The 26,731-nt window shown below is 45.4% G+C and overlaps 1 protein-coding gene across 2 annotated transcripts in view; it reads right to left on the minus strand.

The window, feature by feature from the left end:
• si:ch211-51h4.2 (uncharacterized) overlaps window positions 1-26,731 on the minus strand; it is a 158,302-nt gene that overhangs the window by 76,525 nt on the left and 55,046 nt on the right. For both annotated transcript variants that reach the window (XM_055646256.1, XM_055646255.1), the window contains exons 8-9: window positions 11,439-11,562; window positions 3,492-3,591 (exon numbers count right to left, since the gene is read on the minus strand). In XM_055646256.1, the coding sequence (XP_055502231.1) occupies window positions 3,492-3,591; window positions 11,439-11,562 (224 nt within the window). The remainder of the gene's footprint in view (window positions 1-3,491; window positions 3,592-11,438; window positions 11,563-26,731) is intronic.

The raw sequence follows: 26,731 nt of genomic DNA on the forward strand, positions 1-26,731 counted from the left end.
ACACGGTGGCTCAGCGGTAGAGTTGCTGCCTTACAGCTCCAGAGACCCAGGTTCGATCCTTACAACAGGCGCTGTTTGCGCGGAGTTTGCATGCTCTCCCTGTGACCGCGTAGGTTTTCTCTCACACTCCAAAGACATACAGGTTTGCAGGTTAATTAGCCTCAGTAAAATTGTACATTGTCCCTAGTGTGTAGGGTAGGGTGGTGTACTGGTCGGCACGGACTCGGTGGGCTAAAGGACCTGTTTCCACGCTGTATCTCTGAAGTCTGACTCTGCTGTTATAGCAAGAGTAATGCATTTGCCATAGATTGGGCAATGGATCTTGGATCCTAGACTCAATTTCATTTTAACACATCCGTTAGAGTCATGCAGCCCAACGTAGCTCTTGAAAGATTGGAACTTTCCTTTCTCCATTGCCCTGGAAGATTGTTCCCGTTCAAACATATTCCGTTCATTAGAAAATCACTGTCAACTCTGCTTTGACTAATGATCATATGCACTAAATATTCAATAATCATTCGGACTGAAGAAGGGCCTCGACCCGAAACGTTGTCTGTCCATTCTCTCCCCAGATGCTACCCTTACCCTCTGAGTTCCTCAAGCACTTTGTGTTTTGCTCACGATGTTAGCACTCGTGTCACTCAGAGACTAAACTAATTGTTGTGAACTAAATCAAGAACTTTTCCTCAGAATGGAATATGTATTTTTGAACGTTTTTGTACTTAGAAAATTATGTGATTGCATCGTGTCGAAGGAGTTTCTTAAACATAATTTATTTTGCATAATCAAATTGCCAGTTGAAATATCATTGTAATGATCTTTCTTAAAGTCGTTAAGTGACTGGATAAATATATTAGCTGCAGTATAAGGAGTTTCAAGGTTGAAGATATCTTAGATAGACACAAAATGCTGGAGTAACTCAGCGGAACAGGGAACTATTGTCTATTGTCTATAAATCCCCGAACTCCATCTCCTCTACGCTGAGGACCACCTCATGCACCCATGCAGAACTATATTCTCCAGCTTTTTGTTTCATATTCTCCAGCTATTCATGAGGAAAACGCAGACTGGGCGATCGTTTCGCTGAACACCTTCACTCAGTCCGCCTGGACCTACCTGATCTCCCGGTTGCCAAACACTTTAATTCCCTTTCCCATTCCCACACTGACCTTTCTGACCTAGGCCCCCTCCATTGTCAGAGTGAGGCTAAACGCAAATTGGAGGAATAGCATTTCATATTTTGCTTGGGCAGCTTACACCCCAGTGGAATGAATTTTGATTTATCTAACTTCAAGTAACCCCTGCAACCCCCCTCTCTCCATCCCTCCCCCACCCATGTTGCACCAGCTTCTTGTTCTCACCTAGCAAACAGCTAACAATGGCCTGTTTCCTTTATCATCGTGACTTTTATTGCACATCTTTCATTCATTGGTTCTCTATCTCCCTACATCATCATCATCCATATCCCTCGTTTCCCTTTCCCCTGACTCTAGCCTGAAGAAGGGTCTCGACCCGAAACGTCACCCATTCCTTCTCCCCAGAGATGCTGCCTGTTCCGCTGAGTTACTCCAGCATTTTGTGTCTATCTAAGATATCTTCAACCTTGAAACACCTTATACTGCAGCTAATATATTTATCCAGTCACTTAACGACATTAAGAAAGATCATTACAAGGATATTTCAACTGGCAATTTGATTTTGCAAAATAAATTATGTTTAAGTAACTCCTTCGACACGACGCAATCATAATTTTCTAAGTACAAAAACGTTCAAAAAAACATATTCCATTCTGAGTGTAAGCGTACAGGAAAATACACAAATAGACACAAAAAGCTGGAGAATATGGTTCTGCATGGGTGCATGAGGTGGTCCTTAATGTAGAGTAGATGGAGTTCAGGGAGGTATAGACAATAGACAATAGATGCAGGAGTAGGCCAATAGGCCCTTCGAGCCAGCACCATCATCCAATGTGATCATGGCTGATCATTGACAATTAGCACCCCTATTTAGCAATTAGTTCCTGCCTTCTCCCCATAACCCTTGATTCTGCTAGCCCTAAGAGCTCTATATAACTATTTTAAATGCATCCAATGAATTGGTCTCCACTGCCTTCTGAGGCAGAGAATTCCACAAATTCCCAACTCTCTGTGTGAAAAAGCTTTTCCTCATCTCCATTCTAAATGGCCTACCCCTTATTCTTAAACTGCGGCCCCTGGTTCTAGACTCCCCCAACATCGGGAACATGATTACTGCATCTAGCATCCAATCCCTTAATCATTTTATATATTTCTATAAGATCCCCTCTCATCTAAATTCCAGTGGATACAAACCGAGTCGTTCCATTCTTTCATCATATGACAGTCCCGCCATCCTGTGAATTAACCTCGTGAACCTACACTGCACTCCCTCAATAGCAAGAATGTCCTTCTTCAAATTAGGAGACCAAAACTGCACACAATACTCCAGGTGTGGTCTCACTGTGAATTACACCTCAGAAGGAACTCTACCCTATATCCACTCCCTGAAGGCCAACATGGCATAGCAACTGCCTGCTGTACCTGTATGTCCAGTGACTGTACAAGGACACCAGGTCTCGTTGTACAACTGATATAATTCAGATAATAATCTGTCTTCCTGTTCTTGCCACCAAAGTGGATATCCTCACATTTATCCACATTATCCTGCATCTGCCATATCTGCTCAAATCGCCCAAGCTGCAAGTCACCCTGCATCCTCATAGCAGCAATGCCACCCAGCTTTGTATCATCTCCAAATTTGCTAGTTACTTTCAATTCCTAATCCATGTATATTGAAAGGGACCTTTGCGTACCCCATCAATCACTGCCTGCCATTTGTTCCATACTCTTTGTTTCCTGTCTGCCAACCAATTTTCTATCCATGTCAATACCCTATCCCCATGTGCTCTAATTTTGCCCACTAATCTCCTGTGTGGGACCTTATCAAAGGCTTTCTGAAAGTCCACTGGCTCTCCCTTGACTATTTTACATTACATCCTCAAAAAATTCCAGAAAGTTTGTCAAGCATGATTTTCCCTTCGTGAATCCATGCTGACTTTGACCGATCCTGTCACTGCTATCCAAATGCGCTGCTATTACATCTTTAATAATCGACTCCAGCATCTTCTCCTCCACTGATGTCAGGCTAACTGGTCTATAATTCCCTGCTTTCTCTCCCCCTCCTTTCTTGAAAAGTGGGATAACATTAGCTCCCCTCCAATCCACAGGAACTGATGCTGAATCTATAGAACATTGGAAAATATTCAGGGCCAGTGTACGCCTGGAACAGGGATTGTTTGATGTACCCTACAAAGAGGCAGGCATAGCTGGGGTCCATGTGGGTGCCCAGAGATACGCCTTGGACTTGGAGGAAGTGGGAGGAGTCAAAGGAGAAGTTGTCGAGAGTTTACTGTTTGTGTCTATATTCGGTTTAGCATCTGCAGTTCCTTCCGACACAACACAAGAATAACGTACCGAGTGCAACAGTGCCCATCAGGAACGGCGTGCCAATGCTGGAGAAATCATTGCTTATTTCTTGGTGGATCTCGGAGCCCACGACAAAGATCACCATCACCTGCGGAGGAGACAATACAACTCAGGGAACGGTGTTACAAGTTCAGAACCTGCTTGGAAGCCACAACTAGAGGTACGTGGCACTGATGCGTTTTTGGATTGGTTTAGAGGTGAGACTTAACCGCCTGTCCCACTTGGCGTTTTTTTTTTCGGCGACTGCCGGCACCATTGACTGACGTATCAGGTCACCGAAAAATTTGCGGCGTGGTGAAATACTGACACGCGGTGTTTTTTCAAGTGTCGCAACATTTTTTTTTGTTGCCGCTGGACGTTGAAATGTTCAAAATCTTTTGGCGACACTGACATGACACCAGCAGCCGCCGATAAAAATCGGCAAGTGGGACAGGTGAATGAATGAATATTGTCCCATGTGATAAGTCACAGTGAAATTCTCTGCTTGTGTACCCACGGTATGTCAATAGTCGCCATATAAAGGGTGCTGACAAAGTTAAAACATATACACAGTATCGCCACCAGGTACCCCCTTTTTATTAACCCCATCCCTCATGGTGCCCCCCCCCCCAATTCCGGGTCCCCATTGTCCTACCCCATCCCCCACGGCGATCCCCCCCACGAGCGCGTCTACGTGAGTCTACAGTCCAGGTCACTAAACATATGGAATTTAACGTGCAAAACTGGCATTGAGGGGTGTCCCATCCAATTAAATAGGAAGGAGGGAGTTGCAGCAGCAGCATTTGTAATGCAAGCACTGCTCGCGATCCACCAATGGGTCAAACGTGGACAGCGCCAATGTTCAGATGATGCGAGTTTGAGAGGCACAAACATAACAGTTATGATGGGAAACCTTGCCACTGTTACCATGGGAACCACTCAGTTTGGATTTGAGCTGTGAAATGTTTTGTTGCCACAAACAAGCGCGCACACCGTCTGTGTGTGCAAACTGCCGAGAGCGTAGCCGCCCAACATGGAGGCCGTCAGGCACAGTCCCCAAGGAAGGCAAGTCACGGGAGCAAGGAGGTTTACACCACGGAATCGCAGTAGACATACAAGTGTGAAGGCAGTACGTGCTGGAGGGTTAATAACAACAGCCACTTCTCTACTAAAGGACGGATCAATAATCAAGACTTTCAAATAAATATTGATACAGCCATTGTGTGCAGGAAGGAACTGCAGATGCTGGTTCACACCGACGATAGACTCAAAATGCTGGAGTAACTCAGTGGGTCAGGCAGCATCTCTGGAGAAAAGGAATGGGTGACGTTGATGTATGGCATGCACAGCCTAAAGTTGTAGCTCAACTTGTTCTATTTGATCTTTTGATTGTGCACGTCGGATTGATTGCAGTTGGCGAAACAAGGTTTTACCACATGAAGGTTGCAATCTCCCATCCCGACTTTGACCTGAAACATCACCTATCCATGTTCTCTGGAGATGCTACCTGACCCGCTGAGTTACTCCAGCACTTTGTGAAACGTCACCTATCCATGTTCTCCACAGATGCTGCCTGACCCGCTGAGTTACTCCAGCACTCTGTGATAAGTCACCTATCCATGTTCTCCGCAGATGCTGCCTGACCCGCTGAGTTACTCCAGCACTCTGTGAAACGTCACATATCCTTGTTCTCCACAGATGCTGCCTGACCCGCTGAGTTACTCCAGCACTCTGTGAAACGTCTGAGATTAGTTTAGATTAGTTTAGAAATACAGCACGGATTCAGGCCCTTCGGCACATTAACACTATCCTATACACACTGAGGACAATTTACACCAAGCCAATTAACCTACAAACCTGTACGTCTTTGGAGTGTGGAAGGAAACCAAGGATCTCAAAGAAAGCCCACGTGGTCACGGGGAGAACGTACAAACTCTGTACAGGCAGCACCCGTAGTCAGGATCGAACCCGGGTCTCTGGCGCTGTAAAGCAGCAACTCTACACGTTGACATTCACAACCGCCATTTACATCACACATTTGGTTCATTTCACTGGAGAAAGTTTGAGGTTTGTAACAGTAATTTATTAACATTGTTTAGTTTAGTTTTAGTTTAGAGATGCAGCGCGGAAACAGGCCCTTCCTGCCCACTGAGTCCGTGCCGGCCAGCGATCCCCGCACACTAACACTAGCCTACACACACTAGGGACAATCTACAATTTTACCGAAGCCAATTAGCCGACAAACCTGTACGTCTTTGGCGTGTTGAAGGAAACTGGAGCTCCCGGAGAAAAACCCACGCAGGTCACAGGGAGAACGTACAAACTCCACACAGACAGCTCCCGTAGTCAGGATCGAACCCGGGTCTCTGGCACTGTAAAGCAGCAGTTCTACCGCTGCGCCACCATGCTGCTAAAGACGTTACAGGAACGGGTATCGGGGACATGGGAGAACATTTGGAATTTTGCATGGTTGGTCACATGCTTTACACATTGCTTCTCGGGGACACAGATACCAACTAACAGTGGGGACGCCGGAAGCAAGGGGATTGTGAGACGAGCAATCAAGAGGGAGGGAGGGGAAGCAAAGACGCAGCTCATAGCAACATGAAGTTGGGAGGTCATGTCACAGTTGTATAACACGTTGGTGAGGCCGCATTAGACCAAGCGTCGGCTTGGCGATCGCTTCGCCCAACACCTCCGCTCGGTTCGCAATAACCAACCTGATCTCCCTGTGGCTCAGCGCTTCAACTCCCCCTCCCATTCCAAATCCGACCTGGGCCTCCTCAATGGCCAGAGTGAGGCCCACCACAAATTGGAGGAGCAGCACCTCATATTTTGCTTGGGTAGTTTACACCCCAGCGGCATGAACATTGACTTCTCCAATTTCAGGTAGTCCCTGCTTTCTCCTTCTTTCCCCTCCCCTTCCCAGCTCTCCCACCGTCCACTGTCTCTGAAGAAGGGTCTCGACCCGAAACGTCGCTTATTTCCTTCGCTCCATAGATGCTGCCTCACCCGCTGAGTTTATCCAGCATTTTTGTCTACTTTAGAGTAATGTGTTCAGTTCTGGGCACCATGTTATAGGAAAGATATTGTCAGGCTGGAAAGGGTTCAGAGACGATTTACGAGGATGTTGCCAGGACTAGAGACTGTGAGCTACAGGGAGAGGTTGACTAGGCCGGGACTCTATTCCCTGGAGCGCAGGAGGATGAGGGTAATCTTATATCGTAATAAAATCATGAGAGGAATAGATCGGGTAGATGCACACAGTCTCTTGCCCAGAGTAGGGGAATCAAGGACCAGAGAACATGGGCTTAAAGTGAAGGGGAAAATATTTAATAGGAATCTGAGGGGTAACTTTTCCACACAAAGGGTGGTGGGTGTATGGAACAAGCTGCCAGGGGAGGTAGTTGAGGCAGGGACACTCTCAACGTTTAATAAGCAGTTAGACAGGTACATGGATAGGACAGGTTTGGAGGGATATGGACCAAGCACAGGCAGGTGGGACTAGTGTAGCTGGGACATGTTGGCCGGTGTGGGCAAGTTGGGCCGAAGGGCTTGTTTCCACGCTGTATCACTCTATGACTATGATCAGATAAACATGCTTTCATAATAAACATTTGCAGGGCCCTATATCAGGTCATGTCTGAACAAGGTCACCTTGAATGCAACCAAACACCCCACACTCAAGGAATACCACAAAATACTGGAGTAACTCGGCAGGTCAAACAGCATCTCTGGAGGCCATGATGTTTTGTGTTGGGACCCTTCTTCAGACCGAGTGCACACACCTGGGCAGCACAACTTTAAGGAGTCTTTAAACACACACATTTGATAAATGGCCTGTTGGAGGATGCTGCTGAATTTGGTATTAATCAGTACATTATTTATAGACAATAGACAATAGGTGTAGGAGTAGGCCATTCGTCCTTTCCAGCCAGCGTGATCATGGCTGATCATCCCCAATCAGTACCCTGATCCTGCCTTCTCCCCATATCCCCTGACTCCGCTATCTTCAAGAGCCCTTTCTAGCTCTCTCTTGAAAGTATTTAGAATTTGACTGGGGGCATTTTGCAGACAGGACCTATTTATAAATCAGGAGAAGTGCCGATATTAGTTCAACACCTTTCCTCAGAGTTTTGACATTAAATCTGGGTGTTATATTTTCACATGTGTACAGAACATATCACAAGCTCAGTGTTGGGAACACAGTGGGGGTGGGTGTGGGAAGGAGCTGCCAGAGGAAAAGTCATTCCATTTTGTCTTTTTTTTTTTGGGCATAAAAAATAGCTGTTGCCGAGTTGGAAAGGCCTTGAGCAATGTAACTAATGGCCCCCGGGGGAATGGTAGGAGGCATCTCAAGGAACGTTTTATCATCTCTACATTTCTTTTCAGCTGTGAAAAGCCGGTGGATTGCATTAGGTTGGTGTGACGAGGCTTCAAAGGTCGTTGCGCGCAGTGTTCAGCACGAGAACAATTACTAGCGTGGGTCCTTTCAGCATAGCAGCGAGATGGGGCCATCGAGCTTTTTATGTTAATTTGATCAGTACGTGTGTCAGGAGTGATGTGGAGAAGGCAGGAGACTGGGGTTAGGAAGGAGAGATAGATCAGCCATGATTGAGTGGCGGAGTAGACATGACGGGCCAATTGGCCTAATTCTGCTCCTATTGCTTATGAGAGAGGAAGTCCAGATCTTCAGATCTCACGGAATCAAGGGATATGGGGAGAAAGCAGGAACGGGGATACTGATTGGGGATGATCATCCATGATCACATTGAATGGCGGTGCTGGAATCGCAGAGCCGAATGGCCATTCGAGCCAGCGCCACCATTCAATATGATCACGACTTATTTTCTATTTTTCCATGATTCTCTCTCCGTCTAATGAGGTCATGTCCACAGTGAGGAAGGGCTGCCAGGCTTTGGACTAAGTTGGCTTTGACTGGCTCTGAGTGTGCCAGCATTGTGATGTACGTTGGCCCCAGAATCCCTGCAGCAGATGGCACGGTGGCCCAATGCTCTTTACAAGCGGTCCTGCCAGCTCTCAAGGACATCGATGGTGCTTCCTTCAACAGTGCTTTTACTGTTACACGTGCACAGAGAATTCCTTTTCTTACAAAACAGTCCAGTAGATGATTGCTATCCCAAAGCACTTCCCCGATTAGTAAATTGTACAGAAATAGTCTACTGGTCTCACGAGCATGAGGCACCGTGTTTTGACTCCATTTTCAAAGTAGTTTCAGGCCATCTGCAAATTATCCGGTATTTTGGTCCCGTCACAATGTTTTTCTCATGTAAAGTGTATGAGTTGGACAGCAATTGTTACAGTAATGCCACAAAGTTCACACACACATCTTTTAAAGACATTTTTGATGAAGGACATTCTTGCTAATGAGGGAGTGCAGCGTATGTTCACGAGGTTAATTCCCGGGATGGCGGGATTGTCATATGTTGAACGAATGGAGCGGCTGGGCTTGTATACTCTCAAATTTAGAAGGATGAGAGGGATATCGTATTGAAACATAAAAGATTATTAAGATTATTGGACACGCTAGATGCAGGAAACATGTTCCCGATGTTGGGGGAAGCCCAGAACCAGGGGCCACAGTTTAAGAATAAGGGGTTGGCCATTTAGAACGGAGATGAGGAAAAACCTTTTCAACCAGAGAGTTGTGAATCTGTGGAATTCTCTGCCTCAGAGGGCGGTGGAGGCCGGTTCTCTGGATACTTTCAAGAGAGAGTTAGATAGAGCTGTTAAAGATAGCGGAGTCAGGGGATATGGGGAGAAGGCAGGAAGGGGGTACACTTCATACCAGCTTGGCGGTGCAGGATCGAGGGGCCGAATGGCCGACTCCTGCACCTGTTGTCTATTGACACTTCATACCAGCCTTTAGTTTAGTTTAGTTTATTGTTGTCACGTCTACCGAGGTACAGTGAAAAGCTTTTGTTTGCGTGTTACCCAAAGAAAAGATGTTTACAGTCAAGCTGTCCACAGAATGAGGATAAAAGGTACAACACTTCATGCAAGATAAAGTCCTGTACAGTCCAATTAAAGATAGTTTAAAGGTCTCCAATGTGGTAGATGGTAGGTTAGGACCAAATTCTCGCTGGTGAGAGGACGGCTCAGTTGCCTGGTGACAGCTGGGATGAAACGGCCCCTGAATCTGGAGGTGTTGCGTTTTCACACGTCTGCAACTCTTGCCTGATGGAAGAGGGGATGTGACCAGGGTGAGTCGGGCACTTGACTATTCTGCTGGCATTGCCAAGGGTTTTGCGACATTATGGGTATAAACCAGTGAGAGCGGATTTTACTAAGGATCAGCAGCATCACACTAATTGGCAGTGCTATGACTTTCAGTGATGGCAATTGGCCAGTTTACACAGAACTGCGTTGACATACTAGGCCCTGGCATTTTCCTTACACGGTTCAGGGTAAATGCCTTTATAATAGAGCAGCATATGTCCATAGTGCTGTTACCAGAAGCGTTAACATTGGTTAACAGATGGAAAACCCTGGACTAATGACAGTCTGATTCACCTGGAAGCATATAAACCATCCTCCATTTCTTCAACCATATTGTTAATGTTTGCGTTGTGTGTTTTAAATCGCTGGTATTAACCAGATTTATATTTACATCAGACGCAACACTGCTCACCTCTGTGCGGATTTTGTCTGCTCCACTGCGAAATCTCCTCAAGAATATAACTTGAAGAAGTTCTCCTCCTCTCTCCGATGAGAATTCTGCCACAACCTTCTCATCTTACCCTTCCAAATCTCTGTGTCTCCCCCCCCCCCCCCCCCCACAACTCCCAGTCTGAAGAAGGGCTTCGACCTGAAACGTCACCCATTCCTTCTCTCCAGAGATGCAGCCTATCCCACTGAGTTACTCCAGCCTTTTGTGTCTATCTTTGGTGATCACGTTAGACACACTCAGGATACCCTTAAACAGTGGATGAAACGAACACAGTTGGGTGGACGTTACCTCGGGGTAAGAGCAACAGTTCACTGGCAGCTTGTTTAACACCTCTTCCCATTTTTATTTCAATTGACTTGTTTAGTTAATGGATTTCTATTGATTTTCCACCACAGACACTGTGGGTTATCAAAGAATCCTGGTAGAAATGAAAGTGCACCATCTTTTATGGTGATATTTAACAGCAACTAAAATAACATTTCACTTACCTTGCGGTGATAACCAGAGTATTTTAAAAAAAATCCCCACCTTACATGTTAAAATGACGTATAGCACGAGAGAAACAGAAGAAGATGATACAAAATAAAACAGATGGATTTGAAATGTTGAGAGAGATACAGGATGGAAACAGGCCCTTCGGCCCACCGGGTCCATGCTGACCATTGACAGACTTGGTACTGGAGTTGGGCGTTTCAATGCCAGCGTGTGGAGATGGGGGCTCCCTCCGCCAGAGCCCAGCCTGTGAATGCGGAGCAGAACAACAGACAGCCAACCATGTCATCTCTGGGTGCCCGCTCTACCACCCACAAAATGGAGCTCAGGGCCTGGCAGACATTGACGCCAACAGAGACAACAACCTGGCTGCTCAACACCCGACTTGAGGTCTAACTATTCCTTTGGTTTATGTTTCATTCGCAAGAAGAAGGGGGGAGGTTGATTAACAGGTTCTATGCTATCCCACTTTCACGTCCAATCCCTACACAATTTAGAGGCCAATTAACCTACACACCCGCACGTCAATGGTATGAGGGTGGAAACCAGAGTACCTAATGTGGTCACAGGGAATACACAGGCAGCACCCAAAGTCAGGATCGAACCCAGGTCTCTGGCGCTGTGAGGCAGCTGTTCTACCAGCTGCACCACCGTGCCAATCTATAAATAATGCAGAGGAGATTGAGGGAGATGGGAGCCTATGAAGGTGATAAACATTGTCCAGTGTACACATTTAGAACAAAATGAAATAGATGATAGAAAATTAAACTCACGGTGATCACCAACAGGGTTCCTTTTGCCAGGGTCAAAATGGATGTGATTGGTTGTATGATCACTTGAGCCAAAATGATTCCCAAAGACAAAATCCACGTGAAGAAAGGAATGATGTATATGTGCCTAAAGTGAACAAAATGTCAAAATATACGTCAAGTTGCAACAATTCTTCACAAGATGCATAGTTTATCTCACGTTCTAGCATTCAGCCTTCTACGCCATGTCAAATGTTTGTCTAAATGCTCAAATGTTACGAGAGAACCAGTGAATTGTGGACGCAGCCCCCAGACCGTCGCAAAAACCAACCTCCCTTCCATTGACTCCATTTATACCTCACGCTGCCTCAGCAAGGCCAGCAGCATAATCAAGGACCAGCCGCACCCCGGCCGCTCCCTCTTCTCCCCTCTCCCATCAGGCAAGGGGTACAGAAGTGTGAAAACGCACACACCTCCAGATTCAGGGACAGTTTCTTCCCAGCTCTTATTAGGCAACTGAATCATCCATCCTACCAGAATTAGAGGGCAGTGCTGAACCACCATCTACCTCCTTTGTGACCCTCGGACTATCCTTGATCGGACATTGCTGTCTTTACCTTGCACTGAACATTATTCCCTTATCATGTATCCAGAGACGGAAACCGCTGTCAAAAAATGGAGGGGACCGGGGGACAGAATATATTGGCGGCCGCGTGCGCATGCGCACACTCACACACGTGCGAGGCTTCGGAGGCTCAATCCAGCGCTAAATGCAGCTTAACTCTGCCTGTCTCACCGGGTTAACTACAGCCCTGTCTGGACTGACGAGATACCAGCGCTGCTTCTCCGCGCTGGCCATATTTCCCGCAAGTCCAGGAAGGGTTGTAAGCTCACCTGGCGTGACAGGCAGAGTTAGCTGGGTTTAGCGCTGTTTCTCTGCGCTGGCCCGCCTGCCGACCAAAGCGGAAGATCTTTGCTGCCGACCTCTCTGGCCACCCGCGGGGGGGGGGGTACTCGGGTGGGGACGGGACAGCGCCGGAGACCCGGCCGGGATCATCCTGGCTGCGGATGAAGCGCAGGTCTGTGCCACGTCTCCCCCTCCAATCACCACACTCTATCCTCAGTCCCCCCCCCCCCCCCTCACTCCTCCCTCCTCCAATCATCGCGCTGAATCATGTCCCGCCCCCATTGCCTGCTGACCGACGTCTCTATCCTCCAATCGGCGCGCTCGATCATCAGTCCCACCCCCACTGTCTCGCGAAAAGCGGAGATTTCACCGGATTGTCCCCTCTGTCCCCCCCGGGTTTTCCGCCCGGCTCGATAGTAATCATGTATTGTCTTTCCGCTGACTGGTTAGCACACAACAAAACCTTTTCACTGTACACTACATAATACATAGAATAGTGCCTGGTCCCGAGGTCTACTGTTCTATGTTCTATGTAATGTAGCGAGGGCGGTCACAGTGGCGCAGCGGAAGAGTTGCTGTCTTGCATCGAATGCAGCGTCGGAGACCCGGGTTCGATCCCGACTATGGGTGCTGTCTGTACGGTGTTTGAACGTGACCTGCGTGGGTTTTCTCCGAGATCTTTGGTTTCCTCCTACAATCTAAAGACGTACAGTTTGTAGGTTAATTGGCTTGGTAAATGTAAAAAATGTCCCTAGTGTGTGCAGGATAGTGTTAGTGTGCGGGGATCGCTGGTTGGCGCGGACCCGGTGGGTCGAAGGGCCTGTTTCCTCACTGTATCTCTAAACAAAATTAAACTAAATTTGACAATGAACTAAACTCAGGTATTTAACAATAGTGGTGCTTAAGAGGCTTGTAGATAGGCACATGGCTATGCAGGGAATGGAGGGACATGGACTACACGTGGGCAGAGATGAGTTTTTAATTTTTGATCATGATGAGCGTGGACATTGTGAGCCGATGGGCCTGTTCCTGAGGTGCACTATTCTATGTTCTACGTAATGTAGGCTCTTGAAACTGGAACAAACATATTCAACCAGTGATCCCACAGATAACTCTGCACAACCCGACCGAAACACAACAAACATGACACCTTGGCTTTGCACTGTGTTATTCAGGTTATTCAGGCGACTGCCGTCAACTTGACAGTCGCCGGCAGTCCGCTGAAAAATTGCCTAAGTGGGACAGGCCCATTGAAGGGTTGTCATTCAACGATATATACTTGCATCTTTTTCTGTAAAACAGATTTCTTCATCATGAAAGGACCATTTAATTTTACAAAGTAGTTTAATAAAGTTGCTTATGGAGGTCTTCTTTTCCTTTCTCACCACCGAAAGCCCGAAAAGTGGCAAGTGTTTAAGAAACACAATTAAAATCAGATTTGGACCACGTCAGGTCAATGGATGAGAGGTTTCAAAATGAAGAAATGTTTTATTAATGTGGCGCAGTAGCAAATAAAAACCACAATTTTTCCATAAATATTCAAACACAATGCATTTGAGTTGAATACATAATATTTTTGAAAAACATTTGAGTTGAATACATATTTTTGAAAAACACCATTGTGCATGCTAATCTTTAAGAGGATGAAAAGCCAGAAAGCATGACAACACATTTATCTTATAATGAAGAAGTACCTTCAATTTGCACTTCTGCTTGCCTTAGCAAGATTTAAAAGCTCATTGGTTTCCTATTCATCTGCTTGAAATTAAATTCAATGTAGCCTTTTCAACAATCCAACCCGATTACTGAATTTGCCAATAAGCCAAATCCCTAATTTACTTGCTTGTACAATTATTTTTCTAATAAGGCCACCCCAATTTTTATCCGTTTCTGCGTCTCTGGTTTTATCTCTAGCACAGTGAGAATTTTGCGATACTTAGTTATAAATATAAAAATTGGAAAAAAAAGCTTTAATTAAATATAAATACCATGCTTGCACTATTATCCGTTCCTAAGCGATGCCACCAGAGTGAACAAGGCTTCAAGCATAACCTAAGTTACCGTAAATGTTCTGCTGACTTTGAGTGTAAGAAGGAACTGCAGATGCTGGTTTAAATCAAAGGTAGACACAAAATGTTGGAGTAACTCAGCAGGTCAGGCAGCATCTCTGGAGAGAAGGAATGAGTGCTGCCTGACCTGCTGGGTTACTCCAGCATTTTGTGTCTACCAACTGATTTTAATGCCTGCCTATCAATAGCCTCTTATTACTTTCCATGACAGACCAGACCTAAAATCAATGTCAGTGCACTCTTCAAAAGAGAGGGTAGACAAAAATGCTGGAGAAACTCAGCAGGTGAGGCAGCATCTATGGAGTGAAGGAAATAGGCAATGTTTCGGGTCGAGACCCTTCTTCAGACTGATGTGGGGGTGGGGGTGGCGCTGGAATAAGAAAGATAGAGGCAGAGACAGTAGGATGTGGGAGAGCTGGGGAGGGGAGGGTAAAGAAGGAGAAAACAGGGACTACCTGAAATTGGAGAAGTCAATGTTCATACCGCTGGGGTATAAACTACCCAAACAAAATATGAGGTGCTGCTCCTCCAAATAACGGTGGGCCTCACTCTGGCCATGGAGGAGACCCAGGACAGAAAGGTCGGATTCGGAATGGGAGGGTGAGTTGAAGTGCTGGGCCACCGGGAGATCAGGTTGATTATTGCAAGAGGTGTTGGGCGAAGCGATCTCGTGCTTGGTCTCGCCGATGTAGAGCGGCAGATACCTAGAGCAGCGGATGCAATAGATGAGGTTTGGAGGAGGTGCAGGTGAACCTCTGCCTCACCTGGAAAGACTGATTGGGTCCTTGGATGGAGTCGAGGGGGGAGGTAGAGTGTAGCATTTCCTGCGGTTGCAAGGGAAAGTACCAGGGGAGGGGGTGGTTTGGGTGGGAAGGGACAAATTGACCAGGGAGTTACGGAGGGAGCGGTCCCTGCGGAAAGCCAAAGGGGAGGAGATGGGAAGATGTGGCCAGTGGCGGGATCCCGTTGGAGGTGCCGAAAATGTTGGAGGATTATCTGTTGTATGTGACGGCTGGAAGGGTGGAAGGTGAGGACAAGGGGGACTCTGTCCTTGTTACGAGTGGGGGGATAGGGAGTGAGTAGCAGAGCTACAGGATATAGAAGAGACCCTGGTGAGAGCCTCATCTATAGTAGAAGATCCCTAAAGAATGAAGACATTTCCGATGCCCTGGTTTGGAACACCTCATCCTGGGAGCAGATGCGGCGTAGACGGAGGAATTTGGAGTAGGGGTTAGAGTCCTTACAGGAAGCAGGGTGGGAAGAAGTGTAGACCAGATAGCCATGGGAGTCAGTGGGTTTATAGTTTTACAGTAGTCTGTCACCTGCGATGGAGATAGTGAGGTCTAGAAACGGCAGGGAGATGTCGGAAATGGTCCGTTACTTCAAAAGAGAGTGTGAGTTCATTCCAATGCCCTTGCTAAAATGGATTATTTCACCAAAATCCCCAACACAGTTTAATTAATCATCGCCTCAGTATTACTCCTTGAAGCTCCTAGTCCAGATCATGGTTACCCTGTTTCCATTAGAAAAAGCTTTAAAAGAACCTACATGGCCGTGAAGTGCTTTGTGATGTCCTGTTACTGAAAGGAAGAAAAACCAAGTGACGCACAGTGGCGCAGCTGATAGAGCAGCCACCTCACTGCCTCGGGGATCGCGCCTGACCTGTCCATGCGGAGATGGCACGTTCTCTCCGTCACCGCGTGGGTTGCCTCCGGGTGCTCCAGTTTCCTCCCACATCCCAAAGACGTCGGGGTTTGTAGGTTAATTGGTCCTCTGTAAATTGCCTCTCGGGCAAATGGAGTGGATTGTGCTCCTCATCAACTCTGTAAGGGACTTTAATGTTTCCCACCACTGCAGAGACACGCTAGCTCGAGAATTGCTTGAGGTTCGTGCTTCCGACAAGCCGTGTTTGTTGATGAAACAGAGCAGGTTGACTTTTCTTGTGCCCATTGGATTCTTTGAACAGCACCTCCAAAAGGGTCAGAATGGCACACACTGCTTCCTTGAGATCCTTGCAGGCGACTTCCAAAGCCAATGAAATACATTCGGTGACACAGCTGCTGCCTCACAGTGCCAGAGACCCAGGTTCGATCCTGATGTTGGGTGCTGTCTGTGTGGAGTTTGCACGTTCTCCCAGTGATTTCATGGGTTTCCTCCGGGTCCCGCATTCCTCCCGCAGCCGAAAGATGTGCAGATTTGTTGGTTAATTGGCTTCTATTAAAATTACACCTCCTCTGGCAGCTTGTTCCATGCACCCACCACCCTTTGTGTGAAAACGTTACCCCTCAGATTCCTATTAAATCTTTTCCCCTTCACCTTAAACCTATGTCCTCTGGTCCTCGATTCCTCTAATCTGTGCATCACTCTGTGCATTTACCCCTCTCATGATTTTATACACCTCTGTAAGATCCCCCTCATCCTCCTGCGCTCCATGGAATAGAGACCCAGCCGACTCAACCTCTCCCAGAAGCTCAGACACTCTAGTCCTGGCAACATCCTCTCTGTATCCTTTCCAGATAATAGCATTATCTGATTAGATAAGATGCAAAACAAATCTTTTCACTATACTTCAGTGCAGGTGTCAATAATAACCCTCAACCTGTTAAAAGCAGCGTGTGAATACTAGCCAGAATACTGGTGAATTACACAAACATTTTTAGTTTTTTTTTACTTTCCTGCTTGTGCATAAATCTAGTGGGAGTAATTTTCCAGACGTTGGAAGCAGGAAGCAGACACATAAATAGTGCCAGCGGGAAACACCAGAGCTTATTCTGAGTAAATGTTTTAGTCTTTCATTACTGGGACCCTGTGTGTAAACAAGCCACATCTACAGAACTATAATCAACTCTAATTCACTGTGGTCTCATCAAGTCCGCCAAACTTTTAAATATTTGCCCAATAAAATAGTCTTAGGCCTCATATCCGAAACTATTCTCCAGAAAAGAATGAATATGGAACAAGCTTCTCGAGGTCAGGTCGGGAGGGGGGGAGGGGGGAGTCGGGTGAGGAGGGGGTTGTGGACCCCCAGCAGTATCAAAAACAAGACCTGTCAAAGGGCGAATGAGCCTCTAGCGAGCTGACGGCTATCCACACTTCAGTAGAAGTTGCGATCATTGTCGTACGCAGCATTGTAAGGAATGATGATAAAGCACACACACCAAAATCCTATACTTCCAGCGGCGGAAGTCCGCAGGAACTGGAGGACAGAGATGTGTGGTGCGTCCGTCACCGTTCCCGTCGGAAACCAGCACCACTGCGTCGCTAATGTTTTCAACGATGATGAATGAATGACTATTCTGCAACTCCTACCACACATTCAGATGCAGCAGAAAACAAAGTTCCACATTACCCTGTTAGTCACAAGTTTTGAAGACGAAGGAAATGGGCGGTGCAGTGGTGCAGCTGGAAGAGCTGTCACCTCACAGCGACAGAAACGCAAGTTCGATCCTGACCTTGGGTGCAATCCGAGTCGAGTTTGACTTGCATTTAGTTAATGGTCACAAGTACCGAGGTACAGTGAAAATGTTTTGTTGCAATAAACAATAGGTGCAGGAGTAGGCCGCTCAGCCCTTCGAGTCCGCACCGCCATTCACTGTGATCATGGCTGATCATCCACAATCAGCAACTCGTTCCCACCTTCTTCCCATATCCTTTCTCTCCGCTACCTTCAAGAGATCTATCTAACTCTCTCTTGAAAGCCTCCAGGGAATTGGCCTCCACCGCCTTCCACTGCCTGCGGGCCCTAGCAGTCAGCGGAATGACAATTCATGATTACAGTCGAGCCATCCACAGTGAACAGATACATGATAAAGGGCTTAGCGTGAATAACATGTGTTTGTTCTCCCTGTGACAGCATGGGTTTGCTCCGGTTTTTTCCCACATCCCAAAGACGTGCGGGTTTGTACGCTAATTGGCCTGTGTAAATTCCCCCTCGTGTGTAGAGATGGATGCAAACGCGCAATGATGCGAACCTGTGATCGATGGTTGGCGTGGGCTCAGCGGACCAATGGACCCACTTCTGTACAGTATTTCAAAAATTAAATATTATTTTCAATGAGACTACCCCTGTATTTTCAGATCTGTTCAATGCTTTTTTTTTACGGCACAAGTATAAATCGCATCAAATATTCAAAAGCTCCTTGACTGCAGGCTGTTAAACATGCTCAGCCTGATATGCATGAATAATGGTTAAATATGCTCCAATTTAAATTTTCAGGCTCAAAGGAACAGATTAATGTGGATGCAGCCTTTCCTCGGGCTCTGTTTACTCTGCTTTTCTTTATCCCTTTGATGCTCAAAATGTATAAGTAATTATTTGGCTGTAAATTTTGCAAACTTCAGATGAACCTTGAAAAAAGGTTTCCAGAAACCAGACAAAATTATATGATGGAAATAGGAGTCAAGGTTTTACCAGTTAGATCATTGCAAGTATTGTTACAATTGGGTGGCACGGTGGTGCAGGGGTAGAGTTGCTGTCTTACAATGCCAGAGACCCGGGTTCGATCCTGACTACGGGTGCTGTCTGTACAGAGTTTGTAGGTTCTCCTCTTGACCAGTGTGGATCCTCGGTTCTCCCCCCCCCCCCCCCCCCCCCCCCACTCCAAAGATCCCCACCCCACTCCAAAGATGTACAAGTTTGGAGGTTAATTGGCTTCGGAAAATTGTAAATTGACCCCAGTGTGTGTAGGATTGGGTTAGTGTGTGGGGATTCCTGGTCGGTAAAGACTCGATGGGCTGAATGGCTTACATAGAAAAATTACAGTGCCCTCCATAATGTTTGGGACAAAGACCCATCATTTATTTATTTGCCTCTGTACTCCACAATTTGAGATTTGTAATAGAAAAAAAATCACATGTGGTTAAAGTGCACATTGACGAGGAAACACTTTTTCTCACAGAGAGTGGTGAGTCTGTGGAATTCTCTGCCTCAAAGGGCGGTGGAGGCAGGTTCTCTGGATGCTTTCAAGAGCGAGCTAGATAGGACTCTTAAAAAATAGCTGAGTTAGGGGATATGGGGAGAAGGCAGGAACGGGGTACTGATTGGGGATGATCAGCCACGATCACATTGAATGGTGGTGCTGGGTCAAAGGGCCAAATGGCCTACTCGTGCACCTATTGTCTATTGTCTATTGTCAGATTATATTAAAAGCCATTTTTATACATTTTGGCTTCACCGTGTAGAAATTTCAGCAGTGTTTACACATAGTCCCCTCATTTCAGGGCACCATAATGTTTGGGCACATGGATTCACATGCATTTGGAATTGGGTGTGTTTACTTGCCTCCTTAATGCAGGTATAAGAGAGCTCTCAGCATCTAGTCTTTCCTCCAGTCTTTCCATCACCTTTAGAAACATTTATTGCTAACATGAGGACTAAAGTTGTGCCTATGAAAGTCATAGAAGCCATTATGAGACTGAGAAACATGAATAACACTATTAGAGACATCAGCCAAACCTTAGGCTTACCAAAATCAACTGTTTGGAACATCATTAAGAAGAAAGCGAGCACTGGTGAGCTTACTAATCACAAAGGGACTGGCAGGTCAAGGAAGACCTCCACAGCTGATGACAGAAGGATTCTCTCTATAAAAAATAAAAATCCCCAAACACCTGTCCGACAGATCAGAAACACTCTTCAGGAGTCAGGTGTGGATCTGTCAATGACCACTGTCTGTAGAAGACTTCATGAACAGAAATAGAGGCCACACTGCAAGATGCAAACCACTGGTTTGCCACAAAAATAGGATGGCCAGGTTACAGTTTGCCAAGAAGTACTTAAAAGAGCAACCACAGTTCTGGAAAAAGGTCTTGTGGACAGATGAGACAAAGATTAACTTATATCAGAGTGATGGCAAGAGCAAAGTATGGAGGAGAGAAGGAACTGCACAAGATCCAAAGCATACCATGTCGTCTGTGAAACACAGTGGTGGGGGTGGTTATGGCCCGGGCATGTATGGCTGCTGAAGGTACTGATTCACTTATCTTCATTGATGATACAACTGCTGATGGTAGTAGCATAATGAATTCTGAAGTGTAGACACATCCCATCTGCTCAAGTTCAAATAAAACAAATTGGCCGGCGGTTCATTCTACAGCAATGCTCCCAAACATAGTTAAAGCAACAAAAGAGTTTTTCAAAGCTGAAAAATGGTCAATTCTTGAGTGGCCATGTCAATCACCCAATCTGTACCCAATTGAGCATGCCTTTTATGTGCTGAAGAGAAAACTGAAGGGGACTAGCCCCCAAAACAAGCATAAGCTAAAGATGGCTGCAATACAGGCCTGGCAGAGCATCACCATAGAAGACACCCAGCAACTGGTGATGTCCATGAATCGCAGACCTCAAGCAGTAATTGCATGCAAAGGATATGCAACAAAATACTAAACATGACTACTTTCATTGACATGAAATTGCTGTGCCGCAAACATTACAGTGCCCTGAAATGGGAGGACTATAGGGCCCGTCCCACTTGGGCGTAATTTGCGCGTCTTTTACGTGACATCATTTACGCATCACGACACATGCGTCGTGATGTGCACGTGATGCGCGCCTGGTGTACATTATGCGCGCATGGTGCGTGGTGACGTAGGCAGTGACGTCCCAGAATTTTGGGATGTACAAAATCTTTGTGCGCCATCTGCGTGATGCGCAAATGACGCCCGTGGGACAGGGCCTTATGTGTAAACACTGCTGTATTTTCTACATGGTGAAACCAAAATGTATAAAAATGGCCTTTATTAAAATCTGACAATCTTTAACCACATGTGATTTTTTCTATTACAAATCTCAAATTATGGAGTACAGAGGCAAATAAATAAATGATAGGTCTTTGTCCCAAACATTATGGAGAGCACTGTTGGTGCAGGAATAGGTCAATTGGCCCTTCGAGCCAGCACCGCCATTCAATGTTAATGTTATTTATAATTATTGCATAAAGAATTATTGTATCCAACTGAGAGATTCACAGATCAGCAAGGTGAGATCTCCCAGGTACATCTTTGTAGTGTACGTAAAGGGGGTTTCTATACCAACACTCTTATGCCTGTATTTTGGGAAAGGCTGCCACATTGTCAAAATCTTGCATTGGCCTGAGGTACAGTGCCGCAGCTGTTAGAGCTGCTGCCTCACAGCACCAGAGACCCATGTCCGATCCTGATCTCAGGTGCTGCCTGTGTAGAGTTTGCATGTTCTCCCAGTGACCGCCATTGTGCTGCGATTTCCTCCCACATCCCAAAGACGTGCGGGTTTGCAGGTTAATTAGCCCTCTGTTAAATTGTCCCGAGTGTGTCGGGAGTGGATGAGAAAGTGGGAAAACGTGGAACTAGTGTGAACGGGTGATGAATTGTCGACGAGGACTCGATTCCACGCCCTGTTTCAATTCAATCTATAACGAGCCTGCACTTGACATTGCAGGAAGTCACAGATCTCAGGAAGGACATGGAATGCAGTCTCAATGTTGCCCTTGAGAGAACAACGTATCAGGGGATAGACACTAAATGCTGGAGTAACTCGGCAGGTCAGGCAGCATCACTGGAGAAAAGGAGCAAGTGACATTTTAGGTCGAGATCCTTCTTCAGACTGAGACTCAGGGGAGAGATATGAAGAGACACAGAACAAATCAAAGCCGGCACCTCGTGGATGTTGAGAGCAGGCTTCAGGGGAACTGGCTGAGAAAATCTGCTTGTTTTCAGACTGGTGAATTTGAAAATCCCACAGCAGATCAACTTTGTCTCCTAGATTAGTTGCAATCATTTTGTGTTGTTTTACACCAGAAAATTAGCGCCCAGGCTAACACTGCCTGTCCCGCTGAGTTACTCCAGCGTTTGGTGTATGTCTAACACAGCTGCAACCTTGGAGTTGAATTTGTTATTGGGCACGAAGATGTTGTACTTTTACATTGTGTGAGTCGTCACTAGGACAACGTGCTCTGCGAGCTATGCAAGCCAACTTGCAGCTCATTGACTTTCGATACATCCATCTGTATGCTCATTTATTTACTCCCACTCTTGGTGATCGAATATAAAGATTAAAGGGCCTGTCCCACTTATGCGATTTTTTCGGCGACTTGCCGGCACCTGTCATAATCACAGCAGGTCGCCGAAAATGTTCAACATGTTGAAAATCCAGTGGCGACCAGAACAAGGTGCGACTCTTTGGGCGGCTACTCGTCACCACACAGGCGACATGTCGACACGTGATGCCTGTTTGGTCGTGAGTAGTCGCCCAAAGACTCGTATCTTTTTCTGGTCGCCGCTGGATTTTCAACATTTTGAAAATTTACAGCAACCTGCTGCGATTATGATGGGCGCTGGCAAGTCGCCAAAAAAAAATTGTGTAAGTGGGACAGGCCCTTTAGAATCAGTCTGAAGAAGGGTTTCGGCCCGAAACGTTGCCTATTTCCTTCGCTCCATAGATGCTGCTGCACCCGCTGAGTTTCTCCAGCATTGTTGTGTACCTTTAGAATTTATGTTCAACTCGTTTAAAAATGTTTTCCAAAGACCATAGAAAGATGTCTCTTACCAACAGTAGCTCGTGGACAATACAAGTTGCAAGCACCATCTAGTGTCCAAGCAAAACCTTTTCTCATGCTATTCACTGCTACCCGCTTGCCTTGAATATTGCCTTTTGAAACATAACTGATTGTAAGTCTTCCCCTCGTCCTGGTGCAATTACCTTTTTCAGTGCAGGTATTTAAAGGCATTCGACAGACCCATAAGCCAGCCGTGACTGTGTCCTCAATACCGTTTTTATCCATTAATATTAGTTGCTTCAATAGTTTAGTTAGGAGATACAGCGCAGAAACAGGCACTTTGGCCGACCAAAACCATGCCGACAAGCGATCCCTGCACACTAACTCTCTAATACACACACTAGGGACAATTTACAATTTTACCAAGCCAATTAACCTACAAACCTGTACGTCTTTGGAATGTGGGAGTGAATACACATGGTTTATTTATCCAATTTCAATATTTTTAATTTTTTTGATTCATTGCAAAGTCATATTTTAAATTTTAAAATTAAAAGATGAAAAAAAAAGTACTTTAACCTACTGGAATGTTTTTTACTTAAATACTTCTGCCAGATCCAGGATAGTGTATTGTATTATTTTATAATGTAAAGTTAGTGGTTATGCCATGATGACGTTCCCAGGGTAACAGGGAGCAGGTTAATTAAGTTGCATGCACTCTGAAGGAAAAGATGTTTCTTTCCACATTCAATGCAAGATTATTAAAATATAGAATAAAATGAAGGGAAAGGGAGCATATTTGCACTCATTAGAATGAAGAACATTTTGTTCATACTGAACATATTGTTCATAAAATTCTACTCCACGGAATAAGTGTATCTAATTTTAATGAGGACAAAAAAAAAACGTTGCCTCAGAGGAAGAGATAATAAAGTAATTCCTATTGCAGCAGCCGAGATAATGTCTACATGGAACTAGCATTGGGAGTTTGATCTTCGATATATACAAATAAAACAGCGGAAAGATCACAAAGAAAGACGTTCTAATTGCTGGATGTCACCGTGATCTTCACGCTACCAAAACGGCAGCCTAATAATGAAACATGCATGTTTCATAGCACTAATCAGAATTGCAGACATCCATCTTAGTAACATAAATTTTGAAGTTACAAGGACTCAGATTTTAGTTCAGAGTTACAGTGCAGAAACAGGCCCTTCGGCCCACCAAGACCGTGCCGACCAGTGATCACCCAAACTCTATTTCCATCCTATTTATTAACAGGATGTTGCAAAAATAATAAAACATTTTTCCATTTTTTCAATACTTGGTCCCACAGACAGTTCAGTAGGGGCGTCAAAAAGCCACCACTTTTTTTATTATTGGGCATTTTTTTTAAAGTTCAAATTAACATTATATTAGAACCTAATAACACAGTCAAGGATTCATGAGGGTAGTATGGCACAGATTTAGATAATGGTTTTTAATCGTCAAAGAAAGTATCAAAGCCCAAGATGCTTCCCAGTAATTTAGCTTGTGTACCCAGCAGCTTTTGTTTTTAGTTTTTAAAGATACAGGGCAAAACAGGCCCTTTGGCCCACCGAGTCTGCACCGACCAACGTTGCCCACACACGTACACTGCCCTGCACACACTTGGGACAAATTTACATTTATACCAAGCCAATTAACCAACAAACCTCTGTGGGTGGGAACCGAAGATCTCGGAGAAAACCCACCCAGGTCACGGGGAGAACGCACAAACTCCATACGGACAAGAACTGATAGGTCAGGATTACCTTATCCGCCCGGGTCTCTGGCGCTGGAAGGCAGTAGCTCTACTGCTGCGCTGCCATGCAGTCCATGCAAAAAGCAAAGGTAGTTTTCCACAATAGAGCAGACCAACTTAAATCCGACTAAACATAGCAGATTTTCTCTCTGAAGAGTGCCTAAATATTAAACATCTAACTCATCGGTATGAAAAAATACAATGTGATTAATATGGTAGACTTTATAAAAAGTGCAATATTGCATAAACAGAATGATTAATCAGACTTTGCGCAATTCATTCTCACATTAAACTTTGTCTGATGACTTCATTTATTCAACTCTTCAGTTATAGAACTTAATTATTGTTGCAGTAATAAAAATATACAACATTTAATAAAGGTTGGTGTAGACTGGCAAAGTTTGACATCAACACAGACACATGAACCAATGGTTAGGAAGCCAAATATCTTGCAATCTTCCCGCACAATAAAAACAAAAGTATCTCTGCCGTGATTGCACCCGAACGGTCGGAATTGTCCTAATATTTTAAACGATTGTCCTTGTTAATAATTCAATAACTGATGTTTGGAGTGATTGGTACAATATAATCCTCCGTTACACTGTGGAGGTGGGTGGTCGACTGCGTGCCTCAGGAGAAAGCCAAAATCCCAATTTGGAACGTCGCGGGTCACCAATGTAGCGACTTTATGATCAAACGGTTACTTTGTCTGGTGAAATATGTTTGACATACATGTGCGTTTGGGACTCTCTAACATATTGAGCCATTGCTGCTGAGAGAGGGTGTTGACTCGAGCTCCGCTACCTGCTGACTCGTGATCTCAAGGTAAGATCTGCTGATGTAGTAGGACACTCCCCTTAACCCATGACGTCACGTGACTGCCCTCGTAACCACTGACGAGGGTTCGACAGTAAGTGGTCTGACCATCAGGTGACGGCACAATGGTATCATTCTCAGATACCAGTCTTCTGTGGCCAGATAATTCGGATTATGTTGATTAACTCGGTTATATTCCACAATCTACTCGTGTGGAAACAGGAAATTGCAGATGCTGGTTTACAGAAAAGGGCACAAAGTGCTGGAGTAACACAGCGCGGGACAGGCAGCATCTCTGGAGAACATGGATAGGTGACGTTTCTGGTTGGGACCGTTATTCAGGGTCAAATGAACCTAGACACCCCATTGTTGCTGTTCAGCTCCAAGCAACCTAGTTTAGTTTTGGTTTAGAGATACAGCGCAGAAACCCCTTGGCCCACCGAGTCCACGCCAGCCACCACCCTGTACACCAACACTATCCAACACACCAGGGATCATTTTACATTTTTCACCAAAGCCAATTAACCTACAAACCTGCTTGACTTTAGAGTGTGGGAGGAAACCAGAGCACCCGGAGAAAACCCACGAGGTCATGGGGAGAACGTACAAACTTCACAGATAGCAGCCATCGATCTATCTCTGCCTTAAAAATATACACTGACTTGGCCTCCATTGCCTTCTGTGGCAAAGAATTCCACAGATTCACCACCCTCTGGCTAAAGTAATTTCTCCTCATCTCCTTCCTAAAAGAACGTCCTTTAATTCTGAGGCTATGACCTCTAGTTTCAGGCTCTCAATAGACAATGGACAATAGGTGCAGGAGTCGGCCATTCAGTCCTTCGAGCCCTATTTTAATTCAACGTCTCTACAAGCAGGTTCAAAAACTAGGAGCAAAAGTGAACGCAGACCAAAACAAAAAGTTTTTTTTCTAGAAATGGCAGCACTGTCATTTTTTGTTTAGTGACATTAACTAAAGCTATATAAGACAATGGGAGCATTACTGATTGAGGTCACCTGTAAAATAAAAACTATTCCTGCCGATGTTCTCCAGAGGCTTATTTTTCAAATTGATTTGCTCACCAGAATGAGAATCCAGTTTGCAATGATATGCCTTGTTATCTTCTAAATTACATTGAAGATTTGTGTTGCAAACCTTTTCCGAGATGGACACTTCTCTGGTATTCTTTACAACTCCTGGAAATAATTTTCCAATCACTTTCCAGTGATCTTGCAGAAAATTCCCAGAATGGAGATGACTGAATTTTGCAGAT

This window comes from Leucoraja erinacea, chromosome 14 (genome assembly GCF_028641065.1).
Source record: "Leucoraja erinacea ecotype New England chromosome 14, Leri_hhj_1, whole genome shotgun sequence".
Lineage (NCBI taxonomy): Eukaryota > Metazoa > Chordata > Chondrichthyes > Rajiformes > Rajidae > Leucoraja > Leucoraja erinaceus.